The sequence below is a fragment of the Typopeltis vanoorti genome, chromosome 10, assembly GCF_054136105.1.
Source record: "Typopeltis vanoorti isolate ZY-2024b chromosome 10, IOZ_Tvanoo_1.0, whole genome shotgun sequence".
Taxonomy (NCBI): domain Eukaryota; kingdom Metazoa; phylum Arthropoda; class Arachnida; order Uropygi; family Thelyphonidae; genus Typopeltis; species Typopeltis vanoorti.
The window spans coordinates 33,392,040-33,419,656 of record NC_143558.1 but is presented as its reverse complement, the minus strand read 5'-3'; the positions used below and the strand labels follow the sequence as shown (position 1 = coordinate 33,419,656).

The following is a 27,617-nucleotide window of genomic DNA, read 5'->3' as shown; positions in this document are numbered from 1 at the left end:
TACGGATTTGAACCGAAATTTTTTCAACCAAATAACATCTTCGTTACCTACTGAATTCTGAAGCAATGAGGAAGGCTAGCTCGTAAGATTTGGTTTATAATGAAAGCAAAAACTGATTACATTGTAAAGTTCTAGCTGACCATATATGGCTAGCTAGAATTACCGCCGAAACGGTTAAGGCCAATAATACATAATACACGAGGCCAATGTATTATGTCTGTTAATTGCTTGTGTTCTTCTAGCCGGTTTGCCTTTTTTGAGGGAAGAAGAACTCAAATTTTCCAGATGGAAAACACTGCTATAACTGGATATATGAGACTTGCTGACTCAGCTTCTTTTAAAAAGCTCTTATTTTCTACGGGATTCGAACCCATGTCTTTCTCTCCCACCAAACGGCAAATGTTGTGTGCATGTGACTGCGTCTAGAAATTGCTCCAAAACTTGGAGGGAAAAAAAAGTGTTATACAAATGTTGCTATAATAAATTGTTCCATTATAATATACGTTTATGTTTGTCATCTTCATCTTTTACGGGGGGGGGGAAGATTACAAATAAAGAAATGACAGGTTTTTACGAAGTTTTCTTTGATTTTAAATTATGCAAACTAAAAAAAAAAAAAAACCTAAGGCAACGTCTCTCTTCCTAAGCTAAAGTGGATAGAAAACTAATTTTAAAATAAGATTGATCCATTTATACTGAATATATGCAGCATTTTTACAGGAGATGCTGCTAATCGATACCGTTCTCATTATATACAAATTATAATGATATATTAAAAATGTCAGTATAAGTTGACATATATATGGCTTTATATTTGTATACTTGACAGTGTAAGTATCAGAGTAGCATAGTTAATGCTACTCTGATACTTACACTGTCAAGTATAATTGGAACAGAATGAAACAGAGGAGTAAAGAAAACACGAGAGGAGAAAATGAATATAGGATTTCGTTTTGATATTAATAATAATTAATATCATCATTATCACTATTAGCCTTCTGTTAGGAAGCAAAATTCCATCTAGGGTGGCAGTGACGTGTTGAATCTCACGAAATACCGAAATTCACATTTATAATTGGATTCACACTTATGCACTACATATGTGTTCAAGGTCTGCTTTATTTTTGTGAGGAGAAAATATTTTTTTCTCCTCAGATATTTTTACCGCCCCCACACACCGTAGCTAAATCGATATGAAATTCATCATCCGTATAAGTCAAACGGCTTGCGTATATTCACTCAATTTATCTTCTACTCATTCAAAATTCAGTCGGTATTGACGAATCCCTTTAGTTGGAAAAATCGGAGTTCGAATCTCGTCTAAGACAAAAAAAGAGCATTTATAGGGGATTTTTTTTTTCAACTGAAAGCGAGTTAAACCGGTCTCATGCGGAGGATAAGGGTTTTACACTCCCGAAAACTGGGATTTTTTAATCCCATAAAACAACAGATGAGCACGCGCAATTTATAGACATAATACACTGTCCTCATAACCTTCGGCTGTAAATCCAAAACAATCAACCTCTCATTCATTCATTCTCTGGTCTTTTTGTTTATTTTTTAATATTGTTTTCCATACATATTTATACACAGATATGTACCGATGTCCAGCGTTGCCAAATTTCATAACTATTATACATATTTTAATTATCCTATCCTCCAGCCATAACGACTAACTCGTTCTTAAAGTTACGTAAATCCATCGTATCTGTAGCCTGTTGCTGTAAAAATAAACTTCGTATGTTTGTTTTCATTCTCTTCATCATTAGCTTTTTATTACTCTCTAGTACAGCCTGATTCAGCCACGTGTAGTTTAACTTTGGCTATCTATCCTATATATGTCTTGAACTAAGTAATAAATATCAGTTAAATTTCCTCTCCTTCTATCAGATATATTCATCTGATTACGACCAATCAATCCATTCTCATAATGATTAATGAAACAATCCCTCTACACACACACTTAGACCATTTTTCTCTGAATACCCTAGATTTTCTTTTCTTGATATCAGTTCGAGACCTAGCTGAGTACGATATCATAACTATATTTTGCTAAAGCCTGTCCAATTAATGTATGTTGAATGGACAGGCCATACAAAAGTTCCATATTGAATTATTTATTAATATGAAAGTCATCTGTCTACCTCAATCGTATGTCTATATCTAGGGGATATGTAGAGTGTAGAGTGAGCCAATTTTACCTCTGCGCTGCTACCAGTTATGTGTATTACGTATAATGCAGGTACATGTGCACATCAAAAATAAAAGCAAAATAGAAAATCATCATCGTCAAAGTTTATTTAAGTATGAATAAGGAAGTATATACCGAAGTTTGTGTATAACAACAATTCATGGAGATAAAGAAAATCATAAATAATAATATTGCCATTAGTCAGCTTTGCTACAACACGTTAGAGGTATCAAACGTTAGAGGTATCAAACGTTAAGAAAGAAAGAAAAGGAAAGCGATTCGTTTTAAAGGAATCCTAGAATTTATTTCCTTTTTTTTTTTTCACCGCCATTTACCTGTCATTTTTGACGAGTTATAGGCCACTTTTATTATATAATTTCCTTATAGTTCGGTCACGCTAACCTCTACAATCACGCTGTCAGGACTCTGTTCAATTTATAGAAGAGACAAAATATCAAAAGCAAACTATACATCAGAATTTTAAATTACATATAGGGAAGAAAATTATATATAAAACTGTTATAAAATCTTATTTTTAGAAACAAAGAAATGGCATAACTAATTTGTTTTCTACGTCTGTCTCTAAGCATATAAAGTGACAGTGCAAGTCACAGAATTAAGTAGAACAATTTGAAATGATATAAAATTATATTTTTATAACTGACAGTTTGTGATGCTCAGTTACTGTGATATATTATAAATGACGTCAGTGTACAACTTCTGCTGTATTATTTACCAATGCATCAAAATTGAGTACCAGCGGAAGCTTAGGCTCATACGCAAAACATTTCTTTTTTATAATTCTCTTGACTTTTTTTTTTTAATTTTATTATTATTGTTGTTCCGGGAAACTCCAAGGAGTCGACAGACTCATCGAATTAAGATATTTAAATAAACATTTCAATATCTTGATTAATAATTACAGGTTTTCCAAACTACCACGGGGAGGAACCCAACAAAATTTTGTACTACATATATACTCGTCTTCAAAATTTTTTTATTATTATTATTATTATTATGTGACACCTCCTAGGACTCCAATTATATCACTCATAATTTACAAAATTATGAGTGATATAATCTAAACAGACTTTGTATATTTTATGTAAAGGCTTTTATACAGCAGTTTTGGGAAGTTAGTATGGTTGTTAATATACACCCGTTAATATACAAAAAAAGTATTCATTCATTCATTCATTCACAATGTATATATATTTATTATTATTATTATTATTATTATTATTATTATTATTATTATTATTATTATTATTATAACAGTGTCTCCGTGCAGTCAGAAGTCTCATCGCAGGAGACCCTACATTGACACACTAACTATTATTCACACAATACCTATCATACTTCTCCTTAAATTCATTAACAGACGAAGCATTCACAACTATACTGCAATGCCCTTGTTAACCACACTCTTACACAATCTCCTGGAAAGATCTCCCTCCCTTCCTGCACTGTTCAGAAGAAAAAAAAAAAAAAAAGACGTCATCAGTATCAATTCTATAAAACCTCTTTAATAACTTAAATGCTTCTATTACATCTCCTCTCTTACCTCTATCAACTAGTTTTTGGAATCCACAGACCTTCAATCTTTCATCATAGGAAACATTCCACTGACCTGCAACAATCTTTGCAACTCCTCTCTGGATCTCTCCACCATTTCTTCTTCACCAAGAGATCCAGGTGACTAGATCTGTGCGCAGTAGTCCAGATTGTTAATGCCTTATAAAGTGGAACAATAACTTCCCTATCCCTGCTTGTCAAAACACATCAAATTACACCATGTAATTTGATGTGTTTTGGCCACCTTTGTAATATGCTCTCTAAACTTAAGTTCTGTGTTCACAATAACCTCCAAGTCCCTACCTTGGTCAGCTTCTTGAGTTCAGTTCCATTAATATAGTACACAGCATGTGATATCCTCCCGAAGTGCATCAGGTTATAAACTACCTATTCATATTCTCAGAATTAATGTAATGTCTATATTGGTATTGTAACTTTTATAATTCTCTCGGATCATTCAATACTTGTCTTTATTAATAATTAGAGCTTTTGCAAAATAGTACGGGAAAGAAAAAAAAAACATCAAAATTATGTGCTATGTACTTCAAAGTATTCCATTTTAAATGAAACATAATATTAATATCTTACAGTCCAATATTTTCATAATAAAAACAACATACGAATTTGAGCTATATGATAAAATGATGCAGCACTCAAAAGAAATCTATAATGCAGCAAATATAGAATTTAAAAAAGAAATCATTCTGTTCCCTAGGTAAAAATGGCAGAGTTCACAGGCGTAAGAAACCTGGGCAAAACGCCAGTTTAACAACTCCAGTTACTAGCGAGGATCTCGAGAGGGAGCTGATTGACGTGTCTGGACGTAGAAACAAAGCTGGAAAAGGAGCATCCAAGCAACCGGTGAGTAAAGTGAACGAGACAAGGATGTCAAAGCACCTTACTATTTGAAGTTACAGACACGCATACAGAAAGAAGAAAAAAAAACAAGATTAGGCGCAAACTTGCTATACTAATGGTAACCATTTTTGCTGTCGGCAGCAAATGGACGCCATTTGCTTTTGGCTACAGGAACATGCTTTTCTAAAAACTTGATAAACAACTCGAATTTTATTTCGCTTTCAGCGTCATATTTTACAGGTGAACACTGGACGATGCATGCTTTTTAAGTAATATTTGTGTAAGACGTATTTACTATGTTTATTCCATTGCACACATTTACTTTTTTTAAAAAAAAGTGTTTTGAACAGTTGTATTCGGCCTCACCAAAGCACCCAACAAAAGTATTTTGATATTTTGTAGAAGTTTTAAAATAAAACCTCAACTTGTAAAAGAACATCTATAGTAATATACTGTGTATTAGTCAATAATGTTAATCTCGCTAGTATATTCTTTCCATTTTTTTCATATTTTTTATTAAATCGCTAGAAGCGAACAGACTTAAAAATTGTGGCGTCAAGACAAGTGACTTCTTTCTTTTTTTAATTTTTTTTTCAAAGTTTGTTCGTCAAAATTCCAAAAATGAAATGTGATATGAAATCAAGTTACTGAAAAGTTCTTTTTTTTTATTTATTTACTGGTGTTTTGCAAGCGTTTATTAAAATATAGCGATTTATTAAAATTATTTGAAAATGATTATTAAAAATATTTATGACTGCCGTTATGATAGAATTACAAATTTCTTTTATTATCGGACACGTCGGCACTATTGAAACATCTCTCCAAATTTCATTATTAGACCTTCAAGATGGCTGACAGGAAGCCTCACATAGTATGGTGACGTCACAGCTTGGTGACCTCATCAACTTATGTAGGACGAATTTCTTTGAGATATAATAATAATAATAATAATAATAATAATAATAATAATAATAATAATAATAATAATAATAATTTTAACAGTTCATTTAGGTTTATAAACATATCCCCTACCGAAAATAATAAATCAGAGAATTTTTAAATGCATTTAAAACTTTTTTTTTCAATTGTTTTAAAAATTTTCGGTTGTATTAATTTTCAATAGCAGTAATGTTGAAGCTTGTCACTAAGATTCTGCACATATCGACTTATTATTCTAGGCTGAAATAATTCCATTGGAAAATATATCCAGAAATAATATAAAAGAGACGGATAGCCTACAGAGTACCAAACATGGGACAGAAATAAGCGTTAAATGTAAAAAAAAAAAAAAATAAATAAATTGATTCCTTTCTAAAAAATATACTTGAAATAAATCATAAAAATCATGAATTCATATTTTTAATATATAATTGTTTTCAATAACTTTTAGGAGGTACTTTTGAGCGGATATTTCATAATGGTGGTCTGTTACATCAGGTGTTCTAGGGTTAGTAAATAATCTCCAGTATTTAGTGCTTTTAAGAGACTAGTACAGCAGATACAACCACCAGATATTATCTTTTGGCTGTTATACAATTCTGGGTTTTTTTACATTATTTTTTATGAAGCTGAATGGAACAAAGTAATGTCACTGAAGGGCTGTGTCCTATTTACAACCCCCCCCCCTTCCAGTTGCTAAATATTGTTTTGAGTTGCCTAAAGATAAAACAGGAACTTAAACTCAACCACCTGAGCTCCGTGACGTTTGAGCAAAGCACGAAACTTCAAATAGGCCACGACTAAAGTGCCTTAAGAGACTGCCTTAAACCACTTACTGGTGTGTGGGTTACACCACGAGCCCGCCGGGCGCTACAACTTAAACACTGTGTAATGAGGAACTGTAAAGCATGGATCTTCAAGGTCATGAGACAGCTGCTGTCTGGAACTTTTAACAAGCGACATACATACATGGGATTCCACAATGTGTTTATCTTTCTTCCATAGGTTTCATCATCGAAAATCTGTTAATTATACAGTAGCTTCCGTGTAATATTAAGTCTTCTTTTGAGTGAGGCTTGGATCTCAATAAAAAATGCGAATACATAGCAGAAAGCCAAACTTTCTGAAACCTGTGAGGTTTTACAAAAGCTACGTAACTTAGGGATACTACTGTAAATGGCAATGTCGCAACTAGGGCGACGCGAAAAGGGCACTCACTCCAGACGCAGGAAATTCCTGAACGAAAGAATTTTATACAAAAGTGCAATAAAAAAAAAATTGTTTTACGCGTTAAGTAAAAAATTTTAAATTTAGAAGCATTTTTTAATTAGAAGGGACGCCTAATTAGTATTTTACCTCTGCGATTTTTAATCGATAGGTCGATTAGTATATCAACTTTGTTCCCTTTTAAACAACATCCATTGACTAAAGTATGATTCAAAACCTAAACTTCACATGAATTGAAGAAAAAAGCTACTTCCCTTCTAGGAGAATTATTGTTGTAATGGAGTAATGTAGTAATGCCATACCGCTAGATAAACAAAAGAAAGACGTTATAGGTTCGATTTTAGTCACTGACTATAAGAACCTCTTTTCAGTCGATTCCCAAATTAATCAGTCTTTGGCCCAGATATAAGGGTTTTCCCTTCTTGAAAGAACCCGAGTTTTTAATCCACCGTATTTCAGAAAAATGGAATTCAAATCATAGTATTGGGATAACTATATGCAGTAATTATCTTCCGCGTTCTTCTGTTGCTTTCAGGTTTGCACGGTAGAAATCGAATAATCTTTCGATGAAAAGATGGATACCAACTATATAGGCTACTCCTGACAAGTCGTGAATTCGAATTCTTCTGTGGTATAGATGTTTATAAATATCTTTAGGTGAAGATGAATTCCTTTTCAAGTCAAATCATCAACCTTATCGGAGGCCTGGATTGGCTTGTAAACGTTCCATGTTTCTCTAAACCAGGGGAAACGGATTTTCTTACTTTTAGTCTATCCATAGTACTAATTATTGGATTGGACCCAAGTGGATAAAGTAATCTCTCAATAATAATAAAACATAATCAGTTATTTTCCACATGTGGAATACCAAACTTTATTTTTCTTGGTTTATTTTTGTATTTAATACATCAACAGTATATCGGGGAAAGGGTTGCATGTCTCAAGATTCCACCATTTGTAACATGATATGAGATCCTGATTTGAAAGATTAATAAATAAATAAATAAAAACTCTAAATCCTTAAAAAATGTCTTGCAAAACATGTTCCTTTCAAACAACATTTACCATTTATTGTCAGTCGTTATAAATAATAAAAAGATATTCAGTATATAAACGATCGGTGAGGGACTTAAATACATCTCAAGAAGGTCTACTTACATAACATTATTCCAAAATTTGAGCAGGTTCTTTGGTAAAATGCTTTCAAGTTATTATCATTATTACTGCACCTCCATGAAGTTCTAGGATCATCCCTGAAGGTACCCTATCCTGCATTAATCTATATTGTACGACTACTGCACACCAAGATATTATTATTATTATTATCACAGTGTGATAATCTTATTAATTGCGTGTGTTCGCTAGCTGGTTTGTGTCTGTTTTGTGGGACGAAAAAACCGAATTTCCGCGAGGGAAAGCCTTGCTACTTTAGTAAAACACTCTTCGCGTGTTAGCTCATGTCTTTCCAACCACACGAAATCGCTGTTAACAATTAAGCTATGGTTGCTGTTGACTTATAGAAGTTAACATGTACAATCCAGTTTTAACATGTACAAACATTTCGCAGTCAGAATAACACAGTATCTCTGAAAGCGTCTGTATAATGCTTTAAATGTTTTGAAAATCGATTTTGGTCTGGAAGACTGTTTTTTGTAGATTATTCAAATTAGCCGAAGTGCCATTTTATCGCATGATGCAGCTTCTTCTTCTTCTTCGTCTTCTTTTTTTTTTAATTTCGCCATAAGAAGTGAAAAATTCTTCATTACGAGGAGCAGTAGCTTCGAGTAAAGATCCGCTAATTTTATTTTCAAAGTATAACCGAAGCGCAGTTAGTTATCACTCCCTCGCTCCGAATCGAGCGAGGGAGTGATAACTGCAGACATCCAGATTCCTTTCGAGGACCTAACTCAGTACCTTTTTCCCTTTGGGGTGTGCCTGAGCACAAACGAGGCAATACATTTTGGTCTCCACAGAAACCTGTTCGTCATTTGTCCGGCTACGTGAGCGTAACTCTAATATCTTTTCACAGCATACGCTATAAAGATTTAAATTTGTCCTCTATAAAGTGGAAATCGTATCTTACGAAGTTGCACAGTAGACATTCAAATTTCTAACAAGTTCTTTATCCCTTGTTTAGTATGAAAATAATCTGTGTTCTGTCATCGTAAAGAGGTTTTTTTTTTTTCAACTGAACTGAATAAATAGTCAGAAACTCATGCATTTATATCAGCCTATTTTCATATAAATGACTATGTGGTCTTAAGATGAACGAAACACCTTGTATTGTATATCAAGAAGAGTTCGCTAAAGAATTGTTACCCATGAAAAGCTACAGCAGCCAAGATGATGCTTTTTTTTTCTTTGCAGTTGTGTGATGACTTATTGAAACACCAAGATACGTTTTCCATATGATTGCACATAGGGATAACTATGTCTATCCCTATGTGCAAGTTACATTAAAATATTAATATAATTAGAAGCATTATTCATTATTAAAATGATTGAATCTAGAACATTTTAGGCATGTTCGAAAGAAACGACTCAACAGATTTTAAATAGTGATTCTAAATACTAATTTGGGAATGTGTTTATATGGTAATGGTTTTTTGCATGCGACGACGACCATTCTGCTTATTTTAGGCTGCTTGAACATTTTGCTGATAAATTCTTTTACTTGCTTATAAATAATTGTTTGAAAGTATTTAGATTTGAATTTTTAGTTGTTGATATTCCGTTGTTTTCCTGAGAACTATCATGGTGCTTGTAACAAATTTGCATTATTCAGAAAACTCCGTCAAGTGGTAGTACTTCTGTGAAAAAAGTGTAAGAAGCCGGTGTTGGTCAAAAGTGAGTTTATGTAATAACATCGACCTTTTTAGTTGATGTACATTAAACTTCATTCTTCTTTTGCTATATATTATATAGCCAAGAAGAAGGAAGGGTCATATTTCTAGTATCATTTGATGTATAGTATTTTCATGAAACAATATCTGCGCCGTCACAGTTTCCCGTCGAAGGAAGTTCAACAGGTACTATGTGTATGATTACTTTACACAGTAGCTGTGTTGTTGAGAAATCGTGATGAAAAATTTTGAAGCGAGAAATGTTGGCTTCAGCAATGTGAAATCAAAAGAAGTGTGAAGGATAGATAGCCGGGAATTAGAGTTATTATAACCTAGTTATCAGATAGTTATTATAAGAGTTAGAGGAATTATAATTCGTTATTATAAACGTCACTGATTTTTTTTTCATTCACATTTTGTGTTCTTTTCTCAGCAAAAGAAAACGGTGTACAAGTCGATTCCTTTTGCTGAACAAAATCAGAATGATGTATCTCGATATATTAGAGAATAAATGTGGTTCCCGCTTGACCATTGATTCAAGACGGTTAGAGGTAAAATAAACATGTTGAGTAATGCATTTGTCACTAAAAAAAATTTTATAAAAGGACATTATCTCAGAACTCTTTATAATGTTGACTACTGAAGTTATACCGAGTTTAAAGGGATTGGGACCCCAAGTTACAGTTATACGAGAATGGGGAAAGAAGATTAAAAAGGTAGGAATAAAAATGCATAATTTTTGATGCAACATAAAGCATAAAATTGCACAAATATTGGCAAATACTGACACGTTCTCAACAAGCTTTTTCAAAATGAACGCACACATACACAAATTTGCTATTATTCTAACGTGCACAATCTTCTTAAGTTACCTAAGAAAGTTAATGCACATGCAGTTATCTATTAAGAGTTTAGATAATTATTTGAAGACTTCGATACGTGCTGTCTAGCAAAATATTCTTTATGTTAGAAGTAATTTTAATAAATATTCGAAGTGACTATATCTTAAAATAGATTCACTGTTCGTTTAATATAAATAAAACAACTGATCAGAGATTAGAGAACTCGGATATGAGAGTTCTGAAAAATACTAAGGAAGTAAGCAGATGGATCAATGGCAGAATCATGTTAGAAATGATAATATTAGGAAAGAAGTTGACATTGTTAGCATTTAGAAACATGTGTGAAGAGTACACCAAGGTGGCATGGTCATTTAAACAGAATGGAGAGGAAAAGTTTGAAAACAAGGTTTTTGCCAAGATAGTAGGGAAAATATCCAGAATGAGACGAAGATGTAGGTAGTTACAACTTTCTTAGAGGAAAGAGATATGAAATTTGAGAATATTGGAGTCTCCTGACAAATATCAGATTAATTTTGAGGAAACATCTTGATAGTAATAATGTAAACTAATCGTGTAGTATTATCATAGTATCTTGTACAGTCCTTGAGGATACATATCAGGAATTTCATAACGATATTCTTAAAATACTCTAAAACTATAACTAGTAAATAATCCACATCTGTATTAAGATTTTAGTGCTGAATAATCAGATCTTGTACTTCGTTGGAATGTCAGGTGTGAAACTTGTTTTTTTCTTTTTTGATATCCTTATCTATAAAAACGCCTACTTTATCAATCAAAGCTTGCTACCTTTTCTTCATGCAGCTAAATGCTATCTATTGGCGAGTGCACTTTGCAGCTTCATTTATTTGAAGCTGCACAGCGCATTAATAATTTTTGAGACAAATTTACACTGAACTCGTGCAGACTTGTTTATGATAATGTTTAAACGAACTTCTCAGTAGTGTGCTTCATCTTACCTGTGTCTCTCTGTGTGTGGGGAGGGAATGATTTTTATTTTAAAAACCTTCTCCGGGTGGGAGAGAGGGGGGGGGGGGGTAAATTACATTTTACGCAACTTTTTCACCAGAAGAATGCCGCTTAGTATTTAGTGTTTATTAAAAAAAAACAGTCAATACATTAATAAACATAATTTTTAAATAACAAAACTAAACGTGCATTTCTTGTTATTATGCTATATTTTTGTACAAACGCTTGCTTCCGGGATTTTGATGCCCCTGTGTTAAAATCTCTGCTCGTTCCACTCTACTTACTGCACTGGTAGCGCTAAGCACCTCATTCGGTCTAATTATATTTCAAAACTCAGTTACTTGCCGCAACAAGTGACTATTCATAATATCGACAAGAAAGATGACGAAGGTGGCAATAATTATGTAATGTGAATCTGGTCTTTGTTCACATTAAAGCGAAAATCCAATTTTTCATTCATTTTTAAAGGGTACTCCATTGATTTTTCCTCCCTGTGATTTGTTGATGCGAATATATGAATTCATTTACTTTTGGAAAAAAAATGCGTTTCAAAGTAAATGAAGGAACAGAGGAATGTGTTCCAAAGCTTAGGCATAATCTCAAAATAGAAAGAAATCCACATAAGAACTATAAATTGGTCTTTATGGCTGCTGAATGAGAACTCAACAACTCATCCAATGCGCCGATTACATATAATAATGCACTCGTGTTATAGATATTCATATTTCAATAGGTCTTCCAACAAAATGAAAAGAAACCGAACTGTTGAAAAACATCGATTAGTCTCCTGAAAGTGTGTCATTAAGCTGAAGTACATGATCTTGATTATAGGTTTTCTTGGCAGGGAAGGATTCTACTCTTGTTATTTTTATTTATTTATTTTATTATATTATTATTATTTTTTAGTATGATAGTCAACTTTTTTGGACTATGTCTCGCATGATTAATGAAGTATAAGATTACGCTTTCCCAGATGAGAATATTGGTTTTTTTTTTATCACGAAAAATTTCATAATACAAATGATAAGCTTATAATGTTTAACTTGGATCTTATTTGAATATTATTCTGCAAGCATAGTTTGCAAATCTTAGACATTTTATCCAAAACGAATTTCTCTCTCTCTCTCTCTCTCTCTCTCTCTCACACACACACACACACACACACACACACACACACACACACACACACACACACACACACACACACACACCACTACCTTGCACAAACCCCATCCATCTATTTTGTCATGACTTTCTATAGATAATTCCCATAGGTATTAATACTTCCATTCAGTACCTAGACAAAACATCTAAGAATTGGAGATATCATAGCACTACATATCTCACCATTTTAGTACTGTATATTATAACCAGAAAAACACTTTATACATGTAAATAGGGTTTTCCTCCCGGAAACGCAATTCAGACTGATCGTAGAACTTACACTATTTAGATATTCTAATATATACGAAATAAGGATTGTGATCAAGATGGTGACAGTTGTCTACCATATTGCATTCTTCGCCAGCCAACTCAGCTATCGTTGACAATTAAGGGCTGAGAATCCTGGACTCATTTCCGATTTCCAAAAGTTAGAGTTAGTTATGACTTCCACTTCCGCCCACTCCCTTTGGGAATAAAAACGCACTAGTAGATTTATTTATAACCAGATAATTTGCATATCACATTACTCTGCGAATCTGTGTATAACCTGCATTGAAACAGTGCACCACAGCTATCATGGGAGGAGTAGGCAATATTAATGAATTTCATAGAAGTCCCGTGTGGAATCCGTGCAATTGGGTCATCTGGAGCAGAGATATTCAGTAATAGTCTGTTCAGTGAAGATAGTGCCCAAGTTATTCTCCTTCTGGGAAACCATACGAAAGCCAACAGAGATTATCTCCGAGAATGCAATCCTTAAAGTTTCATAGCAGGCAATATCAATGAATCACACAGAAGTCTCACGTGGGATCCATGCAACTAGGGTATCTCAGGCAGAGACACATTCAGTAATCTGTCAGTGAAGATAGTGTTCAAGTTATTTTTCCTCTGGGAAACCATAGGAAAACTAAAAGAGATTACGAAAATGCAATTCTTAAGAACTTCATAGATATTACTGACTTATTTTGGGTGTCAGAGTGTGACGAAGTATTTTAAAGTAGGCGGAAACAAAAGTCTAATAATATTCCACACTGGGAAAAGCATGTTCATATTGATACACTGCCATCACTTTGCTATGCAGTCGATACGAAGCAGTCTTCGTTAAACGTGCTTATTTGTGGACCTTAGCTTCTCAGTGAAATTACTATTGAAGCAGTATCCTACGTACGTCATATATGTAGTTCTGTGATTGATTCCGCAGTCTGCAGGTGTCTATTTTTTTTTTTTTTTTTTTTTTTTTAACAACACGCGTGACTACTCTCACATCACATTTTATAGAAACACATCGTTAGCTGGTTCTGGGTGTAACGCTGGTGGTCGTTCACTTTTCACTTCTGCGTGTTTTGTTGCTGGTGTTTCAAAAGCCGAGAGTCTTCTAAATAACCGTCAGAGCAATTAACAGACAAAAATACTCTTTATGGGTGTGATAGATAGCTTAGTGTGGATGGTGTAGAATGCCCTCTCGCGAGTCCTTGGAACTCAGTGAAGGTGGAATGTAATAATAACAATAACAACAATAATAACCAAACACTCAGACCTACAGAGTTGCATCCAGCCTGGTTGAGTTGCGACTCCTTACCCATTTTATTTTACTTTATTTATTTTTTATGGAAAAATTAACGAGGTGCTTTGTTGTAGTCCCATTTTTACTTTACAGAAAAATCTTACATATCAGGTGCTTATAAAATTCTACATCGCTATACTTTCAGCAGCAGTGTATATTTTATGAATACACAAATCAAAAATGCTTTTGTGATTTCTGTAGTGAGGGGCACGCTTTAACAAAAATTTCCTAGCATTTTTTTTTCTTTTCATTTTTCGAAATATTTTAAAATAATCCGCAGTAATAATATAACATTTTTAATTTGAAATGACATTCGGTTACAGAAATTAAACGATTGCTAAACCTTCCTGCTCTGAAAAAAAAAAATATATATATATATATATAAAAAACGCCTTTCATACTTAATATTTGGTATCACTTATTATTTCTATTGTTTTAAATATAGCACGAAAATGATGACTACTAATTTATTTTTATTTTTTTATTCGTTCTGGATTTGGCTTCCAGTTTGTTTTCTCTGTATTCTTTTATTGCTCGTTATATTGCTACGGAACTTTTGCGCGTTTGATGTTTGTAAAAGCTGAAATATTCCGAGATGTGCCTCTTATTTAACTAGTTTTCTGCAAATATTTGTACATTCTATTAGTTTAGTTTTTCCAAGTTGATTTGTAATCGGTCCGCGTGGTTAGCCTAGTGGCTATGCGCTTCGCAACCATATGCCAGGATAAGGAGTGTCCTTCAACGCAAACCATACTTGATTATTATTTTCTATATTTTAGAAAAAAATTTGTTTTGATTTTTTTTACGTATAATTATTTAGAATTTTAGCAGTTATCCGATCATTATTTAGTTTTGAAATTTCTTTGGAAAATTTAGAAATCTCTCTCTCTCTCTCTCTCTCTCTTCCCCTATGAGTCTTAAACATTTTCTGTTCATTACATTAGCTATATCTCTTTCCATCTGTTCTTCATATTGCATTCTAAATGGTTCATTTTGAATTTATCCAGGTATTTTTTACTCTTAATTCTTCTTTGTTAAAAAAAAAGATTGCATCCGATGTCAGTTCATTACTGGAGTTGGAGGGGAATGAGAATGGAGACTGAGCAGTTCAGCAGTCAGATATCTATTGAACACTGGATGTTGCAGGCCCTCAGTGCATTTTGTCAATGGCTTATTTGTTTATTATGAATAATGAATAATATGCTACCTCAACATTAACAGGAGCATTAGGTGTTCGGTCGAACGAGTACTAGTTAGTTGCGGTTTGGGTTATGCTCCAGCAGTCAATACTATTAGGCAAGAATATTATATCTTTAAAAATTGCAAGCCTAGTTTGCGTATTATGCAAGATGAACAACCTTATATTCTGTGAATTCTATGATAATATCTCTGAATAAAAATTCTTCCACTTGCATGTGAGACGAGATAAATCATCTTTAGTTGATGCCTTTATTAATGTTCCTCTCGTACTATTACGGAATCGAACCAAGCTCTATCCAAACCGAAAAGATATTAAGGAACATATTAATCTCTCTCTCTCTCTCTCTCTCTCTCTCTCTCTGAACGTTTTCTTCTTTTCATTACAATAGGTACGAGTGGGGATAAAAAAGATGAGCTATTTTTATTTTCTATTTTATTTTATTTCTATTTTCTATTTGTAATAATTTTTTTTTACTTTTTTGTATTTTATTTATTTTTTTACCTAGTCCGAAAACCAAGTTGGGCATTGGTCTCACACCTCAAGACAATCACAAACATTGATGGGATTCGACTCAGCCCGTTTGTTGGAGAGCGGTTGGTTAACCACTTGTCAGCATTACAGAAATATAATCAACTATTTCTCAAAAACACTTAGAATATGCAAGTTATTTCCTTTCATTTTAGTTGTTCTTAATTATATAATTAAGATAAGTTTGAGTATTTCTATCGTTTTAAGTGTTTATTTTGCCGAGTGGATAGCACGTTCACCTCTTCAGCCAGTAGGTTGTGAGTTTGAATCCCATTGTAGTTATGGATATTTTTGTAAATATCTTTAGGGTGGGAGATGGCATTCATCTTCGCTGGAGTGAAACCATCATCCTGTTTATTGATTGCCTAAAATGGCTAGGTTGCATGCTTGGTCTTTAGGGTATAGATTCTGGATTATGTAACGCTTAGCCCACCTAGGACACTATCATATCCCATTCGAAATTAACTCAGGTCACGGCCTTTGCGATTATAACACACACGCATACTTGAACGCGGATATATATTTCAAATCGTTTGTTGAAATTTCCGAAGTATTTCGTAGCTGCGTACTTTATTATTTTCATTTTTTTAAAAAAGAGTGCTATAAATTAGTCAAGTAAAGATGAATTAAAAAACTTTTAATGCCAAGTATTAAAATATATTTTTTAAATCTCACTTTACTTCCAGTTACTTTTACAATGATAAACTACCTTGAAGTATGATTGACATTGTCCCTTTCGTTTGCTTTATTTACTCTCATTTTGATCCTTGGAACTATAGTACTGTAATTCTAGATAAGATCGAAATCAACATGGCAAGATTAAAACCCAAAAATAAAAGTTAAGTTTGGTATCGTTAACATGTTAGAAAAACAAAATCCAAAAACTGTGGTATTTTATTTATTTATCACCTACGACAAGTGATAGCAGTATGATCTAACTGATAATATAAAAAATGCACTAAAAATCACCTAAACCAATATATTAACAATTGCGCATTTCTCCCTATATTTTCCTATTTTTCAACTACGCAGTTAGCACATCTAAGGGAATTATCACTAAACTTACTAATAATGCTTTTATACATATTGCTAAAAATAATACAGTTCACCGAACTGATCAACAAGTTTTGCCATAAATGGAGACTTAATGGCGCCTTCTGAACTTACCTTACTTCCTAAGTGATGTGAATAATTCATGTCCGGTAGTTGGTTGATATCTGCAGATAGAATGACAACGTTAAGGTCGCGATCTCACAGCTCTATTTTTTTTTTTTTTTTACTTTATGAATATGCATCATAATTTGAACATACAGTTTTTTATTATTATTATTATTATTTTAAATCTATCGCCCGATGTAAAAGCTAATTAAAGAACTGAAATTCGAAGTGCCGAAAATGATTTGAAAGTACAGTTGACCGTTGCGGATGAACTTATATGCGGATATTTTTTAAATAAATAATTGGAAATTTTTTTTGAAAAACTCGTAGACGAACCGCGTAGTCTAGAAATATCGAAAAAATTAAGAAAAAGTTAGGTATGTCATGAATGCGATCGACATATAAAATATATGTAGATACTAGTCTATTTTATCATTTATAAAATTTACTACCATAAAGTATACAAATCTATTATAAAAAGTTAAAAATTATCAAACTTACGCACACAAACGCTTACAGAACATACATGGCGCCATTTGCAGTCGAGAAAAATGTAAACAAACGTAAAGATACAGTATTAAATCATAACTGCATAAAATTAACTGTTGTTAATTAGTTTAATTAATTAATTAGCATAAAATAATAAAAAAATTATAACGATTCATTCATTAGTGCGTAGGCTAGGCTGCCGCGAAGCAGTCATATCGATCGCATTAGGCTACCATAAAGCAACCACATTGCTACTTCTTCGTTATCAATACCTGTAAATAAATATGAATTTCTTTTTCACATTATCTTTTAATTTTTGATGTCTAGTGTTAGTAATACGTATAACATATACAAAACACCGTATATATTACTAACATATACCGTACGTATACGGTATATGTTAGTAATACGTAATATACTGTGTTTTGTATCATATAAGACAATATTGATGTAGGTACTGACAGACATACTATTCATCTTGTAAACAGACGACAGCTTACTTTATTGTAAGAATACTGTACAGTATACCAGGGAAACGAGAGTTATTAGAAGGGGAGGGTGCGAGGATGGTTGTCAGAAATAATGACTGGGTATTAGAGTTAGTTGTAAATAGTACTAAGGTCAATAATAACTGTGATATGGGATTCATTGTACTCAGAATTTTAACGGTATTCAGAGTGGGCTAATTCGCACACCTTGTGATTATGGGGGGGGGGAAAGATATTGCAATTTATGTAGACTAATGCCCGAAGCATTCGGAATAAGTGTGATGAATTTTTGTCATTACTTAGTTCTACTTGGCCAAAAATTATAGGAATTAGTGGGACTTGGTTAACTAAGAATGATTTAGTCATAGAAATTGAATGTAAGGGATATAGTATCTTCAGAGAGGACAGAATGGGGGAAGGAGTTTCACTAATGGTAGACGAAGTGTTGAAGCCAAAAATGGTAGAAGTGCCTCAAGGTGATAGGCATGTAGGAGGGTGGTTCATTTGACGCTGTTTGGTGTGAGATAGAAATCAACAGGATGAAATATGTAATTGGTTGCTGCTATAATCCAAGGGAGGGAGAATGTAGATGGTATGCATTGGCAAATGCATACCATCTACATTCTTTTGTTAAAATTGGGAGAAGGAATGGTCTCAAGGAACAAAAGGAATTGGAGTTTATACAATTGTTAAGAGATAACTACCTGAGACAGCATGTAATGAAAGGGACAAGAGATTTGAGAGTATTAGATCTGGTCATAGCATCGGAGAACATATCAGTAAGTAATTTAGATACACTGTCTCCACTTGGGGAAAGTGATCATGTGGTCTTGACTTTGGAGATTGTATTATGTGCTGAATATTCTGTTAAGAAGGGTTATATGTGGAATTACAAGGCTGGTGATTATGACTAGCTGAGAAGTCAGCTTTCAAAAGTGCTATGGCATGAGAATTTAAAGGGGAGAGATATATTGATGGTTCATGGGAGATTATCAAGGAGTATTTAATGAAAGCTGTGTCTGATTGCATTCCCAGAGTCAGGAGGAGGAGGAATCAGGTAGGAGTAAGATGGGTGAATAATATTATTAAGCGAGAGTTGCAAATAAAGAGAAAGTTGTGGTGTAAGTATAAAGAAAAAAGGTGATGAGCATCCCATGAGCAGAACACGATACAGGCAAGAAGGGTAACCTGCATGGTAGGAAGGCGAAAGCTAATTATGAGAGGAAGCTAGCTGACGAGTCAAAAAAAAAAAAAAAATCCCAAGGAGTTGTTCTTTCGCTATGTGGCAAGTAAAAGGAGGAATAACTTTGGAAGGATGACTTTAAAAAATGTTGAGGGTAAGGAAATTACAGAAACTAATCAAATAGTTGAGTTTCTTAGTGATGATTTTGCAAAAGCGTACCATCTTGGTTGTGATATTGCAGTGTCGAATGTGTCATTGACTGATGAGAGTCTAGTGATAGAAGAATTTGAGGTGCTTAGTATATTACAGAACCTTAATGTTAACACTGACACTGGGTTAGATGGCATATCGGTCAATGTTTTAAAGGAATGCGCAAGAGAATTAGCACCTCCTCTATCTTGGCTGTTTAATTTAAGCCTCAGTTCTGATAAAGTCCCAATTGAGTGGAAAGAGGGGAAAATTCCCCTGCATAAAGGGAGTGTGGCTCCAGGACTGAGATAGCAAATTATAGACCAATCAGTATATCGGGAGTGGTGGTTAAGGTTCCGGAGAAATTGATAAAAGTTAGAATTCAAGACTGGGTGGAGAGCAGTATGATACTTTATAAGGGAAAACATGGTTTTGTGAGGGGTAGATCTTGCCTTAGTTATTTCTCACCTTCTATAATGAAGTAACAATGGAGTTGGGTAAAGGAAATTCTTATTCAATGATTCTGCTGGACTTTGCAAAGGCATTTGAAAGCTTCCATTGTTAAAATTCCAAATGGGTATGGATCCGAGGCTAGTGATTTGGATTAGAGGGTGACTAGTGGTGTGCCTCAGGGCTCAGTGCTTGGTCCTCTATTATTTAATTTGTACATCAATGATATTGGGAATAGTTTGAAAGGAGATATCCGCTTGTTTGCTGATGATGCAAAACTGGGAAGAGCGATAGTTAATTCAGATGATGTGGATATCTTGCAGGATGACTTAAATAGGCTGACGGTTTGGGCTAAACTAAATGGCTGCCAGTTTAATGTGGCCAAAGGTGATGCACTTCGGAAGGATGAGATCACATGCTGTTTATTATATTAATGGAACTGCACTGCAAGAAGTTTATGAGGATAGGGACTTGGGTGTTATTGTGAACAGATAACTTAATTTTCGAGGGCATATTGCAGAGGTTGCCAAAACCTCACATCAAATTACATGGTTATTGAAGAACACACTGACAAGCAGGGATAAGGAAGTGGTGTCCCACTTTATAAGGCATTAATAAGACCTCATTTGAACTTTTGTGCACAGATCTGGTCACCTGGATTTCTTGGTGATGTGGAAATGGTGGTGATGATTCAGAGGCGGGTTACGAAAATTGTTGCAGGCCTGTGGGATGTCTCCTAAGGATAGATTGAAGGTCTGTGGACTTCAAAATCTAGTTGATAGACGTAGGAGAGGAGATATGATAGAGGCATATAAATTATTAAAAGGATTTTATAGAATTGATACTGAAACTTTTTTTTAAAGACCAGTGCAGGAAGGGAGAGAAAGAGGGGTCATCCCTGGAGATTGTGTAAGAGTGTGGTTAACAAGGGTGTTGGGACTAGATTTTTTGCTTGGAGGGTTGTAAATGGGTGGAATGCATTTCCAGAGATAGTTGTGAATGCTTCATCTGGAATGAGTTTAAGAGGAAGTATGACAAGTATTGTGTGAATAATGGTTAGTATGTCAATGTTGGGTCTCCCACGATGAGTGTTTTGACTCCATGGAGGCACCTTATATAATAATAATAATAATAATAATAATAATTTATTACATATGATACTACATTGCATACATTTGTTTACATATGATACATACATTACATGCATTTGATTACATATGACACATTACTTGATTACATATTTTTCTTTAAAAAAAATTCAATCCTTTTTTTAAATTAAAATTATGATTAATATTGTGATTACATATTTACAACAGGTTTAATTCTGTTTTTTTTTTTTTTTTGTAACAGTGAAATTCGTACAAGTTTTTTTCTTTTCTTTTCTTTTTTTTCCTGTATAATGTATTAATAATAATAATAATAATAATAATAATAATAATAATAATAATAATACAGAATTTGTTCATTTAACAATGAGTTATATATATACAGTATTTACAATTATTTAAGTGCTGAGCACTAAAATGTGATATATGGGTTTGGATTTATTTTATGTTATTTTTTATTTTTATTATTTTTATTTTATTTTTATTTTTAAATCTTGGATGAGATGTAATTTCTCAGCTTTCATTCTCGAAGCTTATTTGTAAGCTTATCTGAGGATGACACCAGTTAGTTATTATTTATTGGTTTGTTTGCTGTGTTGCAAAGTTACGAAATCAAACCTATGTTTAATAGGTTTGATTTCCACTGCAGCTGTTGATTGTGAAATTTGCGCACGCCACGCACACACACACATACGATAACTTGGAATCTCTTGATGCGTCGCTGAACTGGAAGCTTGAACGAATATATTGTGTTTCATTAAGTTTATATGGTATTTTGGGTGCGTGTTTCTTGTTCATAGTATGTCCTTAGAGCTCTTTTCAGTTATATTCAGTTAATAATATTTTTTTAAAAATTTTTTTAAATTTTTTTATTGATTGCTAAAATATTTATACATACAATAAACATCTTGTGTGACATTGCACCTTATAATTTTACAGAGTTCAGCACTAAGTGCTGCAATTCCTACATTCGATTTCAATTAAAATTTTTTTAATAATACTTTTTTGCCTTTATATTATGTATTTACAACACATGTTCTTCTAATATTAACAATGAAGATTAAACAGAATTTTTTGTATAATTTTTTTTTTTTAATTTATTTATTTATTGTTATTTTTTAAAGTTTGAGAAAGAGTGATTATGCATACAAATTTCTGCATTTGCTTATAAGGATTACTTGTAGATGAGTGAGGCAAGTTAATCCCACCTACTTCGAAGCTTGGGTTAGCTTTTATGAAGAGAGTGGGATTTAGCCTTCACTATTTATGTTGTTGCTACTGTTTATGTATGGGATGTAGGCATTGGATGCTAGTGATTTCTGATGTGTATAATAGTGTTAATGGTTTCTTAACTTTGTTGGTATATTTTCCAGAGTTCGTTTTTTAATGTTCTGTAGTTATCTATGTTTTAACTTTCTTGGTAGGTTGTTAAGTTGCGTGGGTATCTGATGTGATCTCACAAAAGAACCGTATGAGTTGTTGAAGGGTGTGGGGATGTAGAGAGTTGTTGTAGGTCGTGTTATACTATATGTGTGTCTCTGTTGTTTCGATAGGTGATGTTGAAGTAATTCCTTGTTAATGTCATGTAGTGTTTCGGGTTTTTAATGCTCAGAATTCTGTGTATCGCCATGTGCTTGTCGGATATTGGTTGTTGGGTGTAAGGTGTCCAGATCACTGTTGACACTATTTTCCTGTGTAGTGTTTCTAATTTTGTTAGGTGGCTGTTTGATGTATTTGCATAGACTATTATTCCGTATCTGAGCAGGGATTCGCAGATACCGTGATATAGGCGTTTTTTTTATGTTGGGTGGAACAATGTCTTTAACTTGGAAGAGTTTTGCTGCGATGATCCGGAGTTTGGTGTGTAGGTATTCTATATGTTTTGTCCATTTAAGGTGGGAATCTATATAGAGACGGAGGTATTTTGCGTGTGTTACAGGTTTGATTTTGGAACATTGACAGGTATTTTTGTTGTTAATGCAGCGGTATGAGTGACAATGTATCGATAGTGATGCAGGGCGTATGATTCTTGGGTTGTGTATTATCAACATCTGTGTTCTGGTGCCGTTGATTAGAATTGCGTTTTGGTGGAAGTATGTTGTGATTTCGTTTAGGTCTTGTTGTGATTTCGTTTAGGTCTTGTTGTGATTTGCAGAGAGCTGTGTTAATGTCTGTGTGGATTGCTAGTAGTGCAGTGTCATCTGCGTGTTGAATTATTTGACTTCTTATGGCTATGTTATGAACATCGTTAATGTATATGTTGAATAGAGTGGGTGATGAATATGTCACCTTGAGGTACGCCGTGTTTTATTTGTATACTCCGACTGTGATATGTACCTATTTTTGTTACCTGTGTTCTGTTTGAGAGGTACTTCTTGAACCATGTATGCAGTGTTTCTCTTATACCTATTGAGTATAGTTTGCTGAGTAGTATGTCATGTTCAAGTGTGTAAATGCTTTGGTTAGGTCCAGCAGTATAAGGACGGCGTCCTTGTTTTTGTTGAGAGCTTTGTTTATTGTGTCGGCGATGTCTTCTAATAAAGTAATGGTGCTTTTTGTTTTCTGAAAGCCGTATTGGTTTTGTGAGATGATGTTGTACTTCTGTAAATAGTTCTGTAGTCTGGTGTGTATTATTTTTTCTAGAATTTTTGAGATGACTAGTAGTGTAGCTATTGGTCTGTAGTTCTGAGTATCGTTTCTTTTGCCGTGTTTGTATATTGGCGTAATTACTGCAGTTTTTAGTTGTTGTGGAATAATGCCTGTGTCGAATATTATATTCACGAGTTTCAAAAGTATTGGGTTTATTTGTTCAAAGTGTGTTATAAGGTCTGTGAGTCTTATTTTGTCTATTCCTGGAGTGGGCTTTAGTTTTAGTTGTAGGATTGCTTCTTTCAGTTCCTGTTTTGTTATGGGTGGAAAATACATCGTTTGTTGTTGACTTTGTGTCGGTAGTTTTTTTGTTGATCGTTGGTAATTTGTCTTTTTTGAGTTCTGTGATGTTGTTTGTGAAAGCATGGTTGAATGAGTCTGCTAGTTCCTCTTGGTTTGTGTCCTGACCGAAGCTTTTTGCAATAAAGTCTTGTGCTGAAGTTTTCTTTTTTCGGGTTACTAATTCGTTGAGTGTAGCCATGTTTGCTTAATGTTGTCGTTATATTCCATGAATTTTTGGAAGTAGTAGCGTCTTTTTGCCCTACGAATTTTTGTTGTTAGTTTATTTCTTGTGTTTTTGTATAAGGTTTGTAAATGTGTGTTATTGGGTGACTTTTTAAGTTTTTTCCATAGATTTTCTTTTACAGTAATAGTATTTAGTATGTCGTCATTTATCCATGTTGTCTGTCGCCTCGTTTGTAATGTTTTGTTGCTTTTGTTGCTTTTTTGTATATTTCTGTGAACTTTAGTTATTATTTAATAATAATAATAATAATAATAATAATAATAATAATAATAATAATAATACATGTAACATACAAAATATGTGTTAATCGACTGTTTATGTTATCGGTAAGGCCGGTCAACAGTAAGCTATTAGTAGTTTACTGTTGACATACTACGCCACTAAATCCCCGTGTTGCTCAAAGATCAACTGTATTTCGGTTTATTCTTAAAAAAAAAAAAAAAAAAAAAAAAAAAAAACTTAACAGTAAATAATTGATTGAATTTTTAAAAACTGCACTTGTTTTTATTTATTTATTATTATTTATTTATATTTTATTTTATTAGACTGACTGAAATAATTTAAATGAGATCGTAACATTTTTAAGCATTTCAAACAATTATTTATTTTTGGACTTAAAAAATTTAATAAATCTGCATCCTTTTGGAAAACAGACAGAAGAAATATTAATATTAAATGAACTTACTTGCATCTGACATACTACCTGAAATAGTTCGTCATATTTAAAGCATTTGAGATTTTTTCTCCCCTTTTATCTCTTGTTATTCATACAAATTTCTTAACTGTTTCAAAGGTAATAATTAACCCATGGCATCGCGTGACCATGATACACTTCATATAATACGCTGTCGTCAAGTTAAACGATTGTTTTCCTCTGTCGGTTTCATGTTAATCTGTATTTAATCTTACTGCATTGTGCATAAGCTGAACTCCAAGGGAGTTTAATATTTTTAATAGGTTAATAACCACATAATTTATAAAGGAAAGAACGAACGAACTGTCAATTAAATATTTCTCTGGAAATCATATGACATGATAGAAAATCAATAAATAGTTTAACAAAACTTTAATACTGTACAATTTTATTTCATATTTTATGGTGGCTGTGTTATCTTCTGGAATCATTTCTGTTTTCATAATCGTAAATCGCCAGAAGACCATTATAAGTTCGATTCTAATCGCCGACCAGAAGTACTTTTTTTTTTTTTTTCAGTCGGTTACATAGTTATTTATTTATTTGGTACAGATAAAATCTGCCTTGTTTCTGACAGCAACATGAATTAAGGTTTAAAATCACAAGATGTCTGTTACGTGTTATATTTTTTCCCCATTCCTTCAAAATCATTGGTAGCCATGAGCGCTCAACTATAACCGTTTGCCTGCCGATTTGCATAGTTAGGGTTATATAATCTAAATAGGAAATGACAAAATTTTCACTTTTTTAAATGCAATTCTTTGTGTTTATTTATTCATTAAAAATGAATAATGAATCAATCCTTATGGATATTCTTCTTCAATGATGTTTTTGTGTTTTAGAAACGTTCGTTCAGTTACGTTCAAAATAGAAGCAATGAGTACTGTTATCTAGTTTGCGCTTTATTATTATTATTATTATTATTATTATTATTATTATTATTATTATTATTATTATTATTATTATTATTATTTCAGTCTTCCATTGTATTCGCTAAAACATATGCTTTTTTAAAATGTCAATTTGTCCATATACTATTTAACAATTCAATTCTATTTATGAAATAAGAAATCGAAGAGTTTCTTCTTTCCCAATAGTTTTACAAATTACAGAGGAGCTAAAAAAAAGTACTTTGGCTTCCTACAAAGTAAAAATAAAACCACCAAGGCGTCCTTTGCATTAATTTCTGTCTTTCAAATGATAAATGAATAGGAAGAGATGATAAGATATAATTACGCAGTAAAAATGTTTGCAATATCTTTTAAATTTTCGAAGATTTTTTTTTATTTCAAAGATTATTCTTTGTTCATATTCAAGTACCATTAAACATGTTCGAAGTAAAAAGCTTAGCTTTGAATGACTAGCAATTACGATGAAGTGGAAGTAGTTAAGACTAATGAGATGTTATAATCGATTCTATTCTACAGTTAAGTAGTTCGTTTTCCTTTAAAGATATTTAAATGATAAAGAACTCCAAGTAGATTAACAGGATCGAACGAAAAACACCAAATATTAAAAATATCAAAAAATAAAATAAAATAAAGCAAATATAATTTTTTATGATTGCAGTCATTAAAGTTAATACGTAACTTTTATTTGCTCCCAGAAGTGAAAGGATGCGCCTCATTATGTAGTGTAAATATTATCTAAGTTTATAATTAGTTATGTATTCCCTCGTACACTAATCAGCATTTTCGTATTTTCTCTTAGATTCGTCAGAATAGCATATCTCCCAAAAGAATTCAACAGCATATGGAACATAAGAAGAAAGTTCGAGAATGGTTACAGAAAAGAGTTCAAGAACAGATTAATCAGCGAAGAATTCGCCGTAATTCGATCATGTGAATCCAGAAGAACCTTCTTGTTGAACGCTTTTCTTTTTAATGTTCCCTAGAAAGGAAGTAAACGAAGACATTTTTTTTTTCATACATTTCATTGCTTGTTAAAACGTATGTGATTTCTTTTGGATAAGCACCGTAGCACTTATAGTGATGCATGCGACAATCTTTTTTCGTGATATATATATATATATATATATATATATATATATATATATATATATATATATATATATATACCAACGGGGCTTACAGTTCGAAATAGAAGAAACCCATTTGGCAGTCTCTTTGGACGCTTTCATCGTCTGGTAGAAATTGTAATCATTTGAGATGTACTTTAAGGAAACACAATTTCTAACGGTTAATAGCAACGTAAATGTATTCAGCATGCTAATAACGCGCTTCTGTAAGATTTTTTGTGTCTTCTGCTATCATGAGACATTTTCGTAAATGCATTAATTTTCTATAGTAAGATATTTTTAAAAAACACAACATAGTACGTTTAACTATTCCCGGTGATTACTATTATGTTTTTCGTTCCTTCAGATTTTTTTATTTTATTTTATTAAGTATGTGTCTCGATTCTCTTTCATATGTGCACAAAACATTAACTCATAAATGAACATTTTTGCCTTTTCTTAATGTGTGATAATCAGCTATAACCAGCCAAAACATTATCACTGTCTTCTGCATGTTTTGTCCACATTTCACTATTGCACTGTAATTTAATAGCACATAACCATAATTATTAATGGCTCAAACGAAAACTTGCACATATTTATTAGCTCATAATCTAGGATGCCAATGTTGTTAAAAATCATACAAATATATTCTCATTTTCATATATACTCTCGAACTAGTATACTCTGTGCCAAAATTAAACCGGGTGCCAAAGCGACTTTTGAATTTTTTAAAGTCTTTTTGA

At 32.9% G+C, this 27,617-nt stretch overlaps 1 protein-coding gene across 1 annotated transcript in view; it reads left to right on the top strand.

The window, feature by feature from the left end:
• Positions 1-26,864, top strand: part of LOC150102316 (uncharacterized) — a 107,009-nt gene extending 80,145 nt beyond the window's left edge. The window contains exons 6-7 of the mRNA XM_090399498.1: positions 4,482-4,627; positions 26,565-26,864. Coding sequence (XP_090255624.1) covers positions 4,482-4,627; positions 26,565-26,699 — 281 coding nt within the window. The 3' untranslated portion in view covers positions 26,700-26,864. The remainder of the gene's footprint in view (positions 1-4,481; positions 4,628-26,564) is intronic.
• Positions 26,865-27,617: the final 753 nt, after the last annotated feature.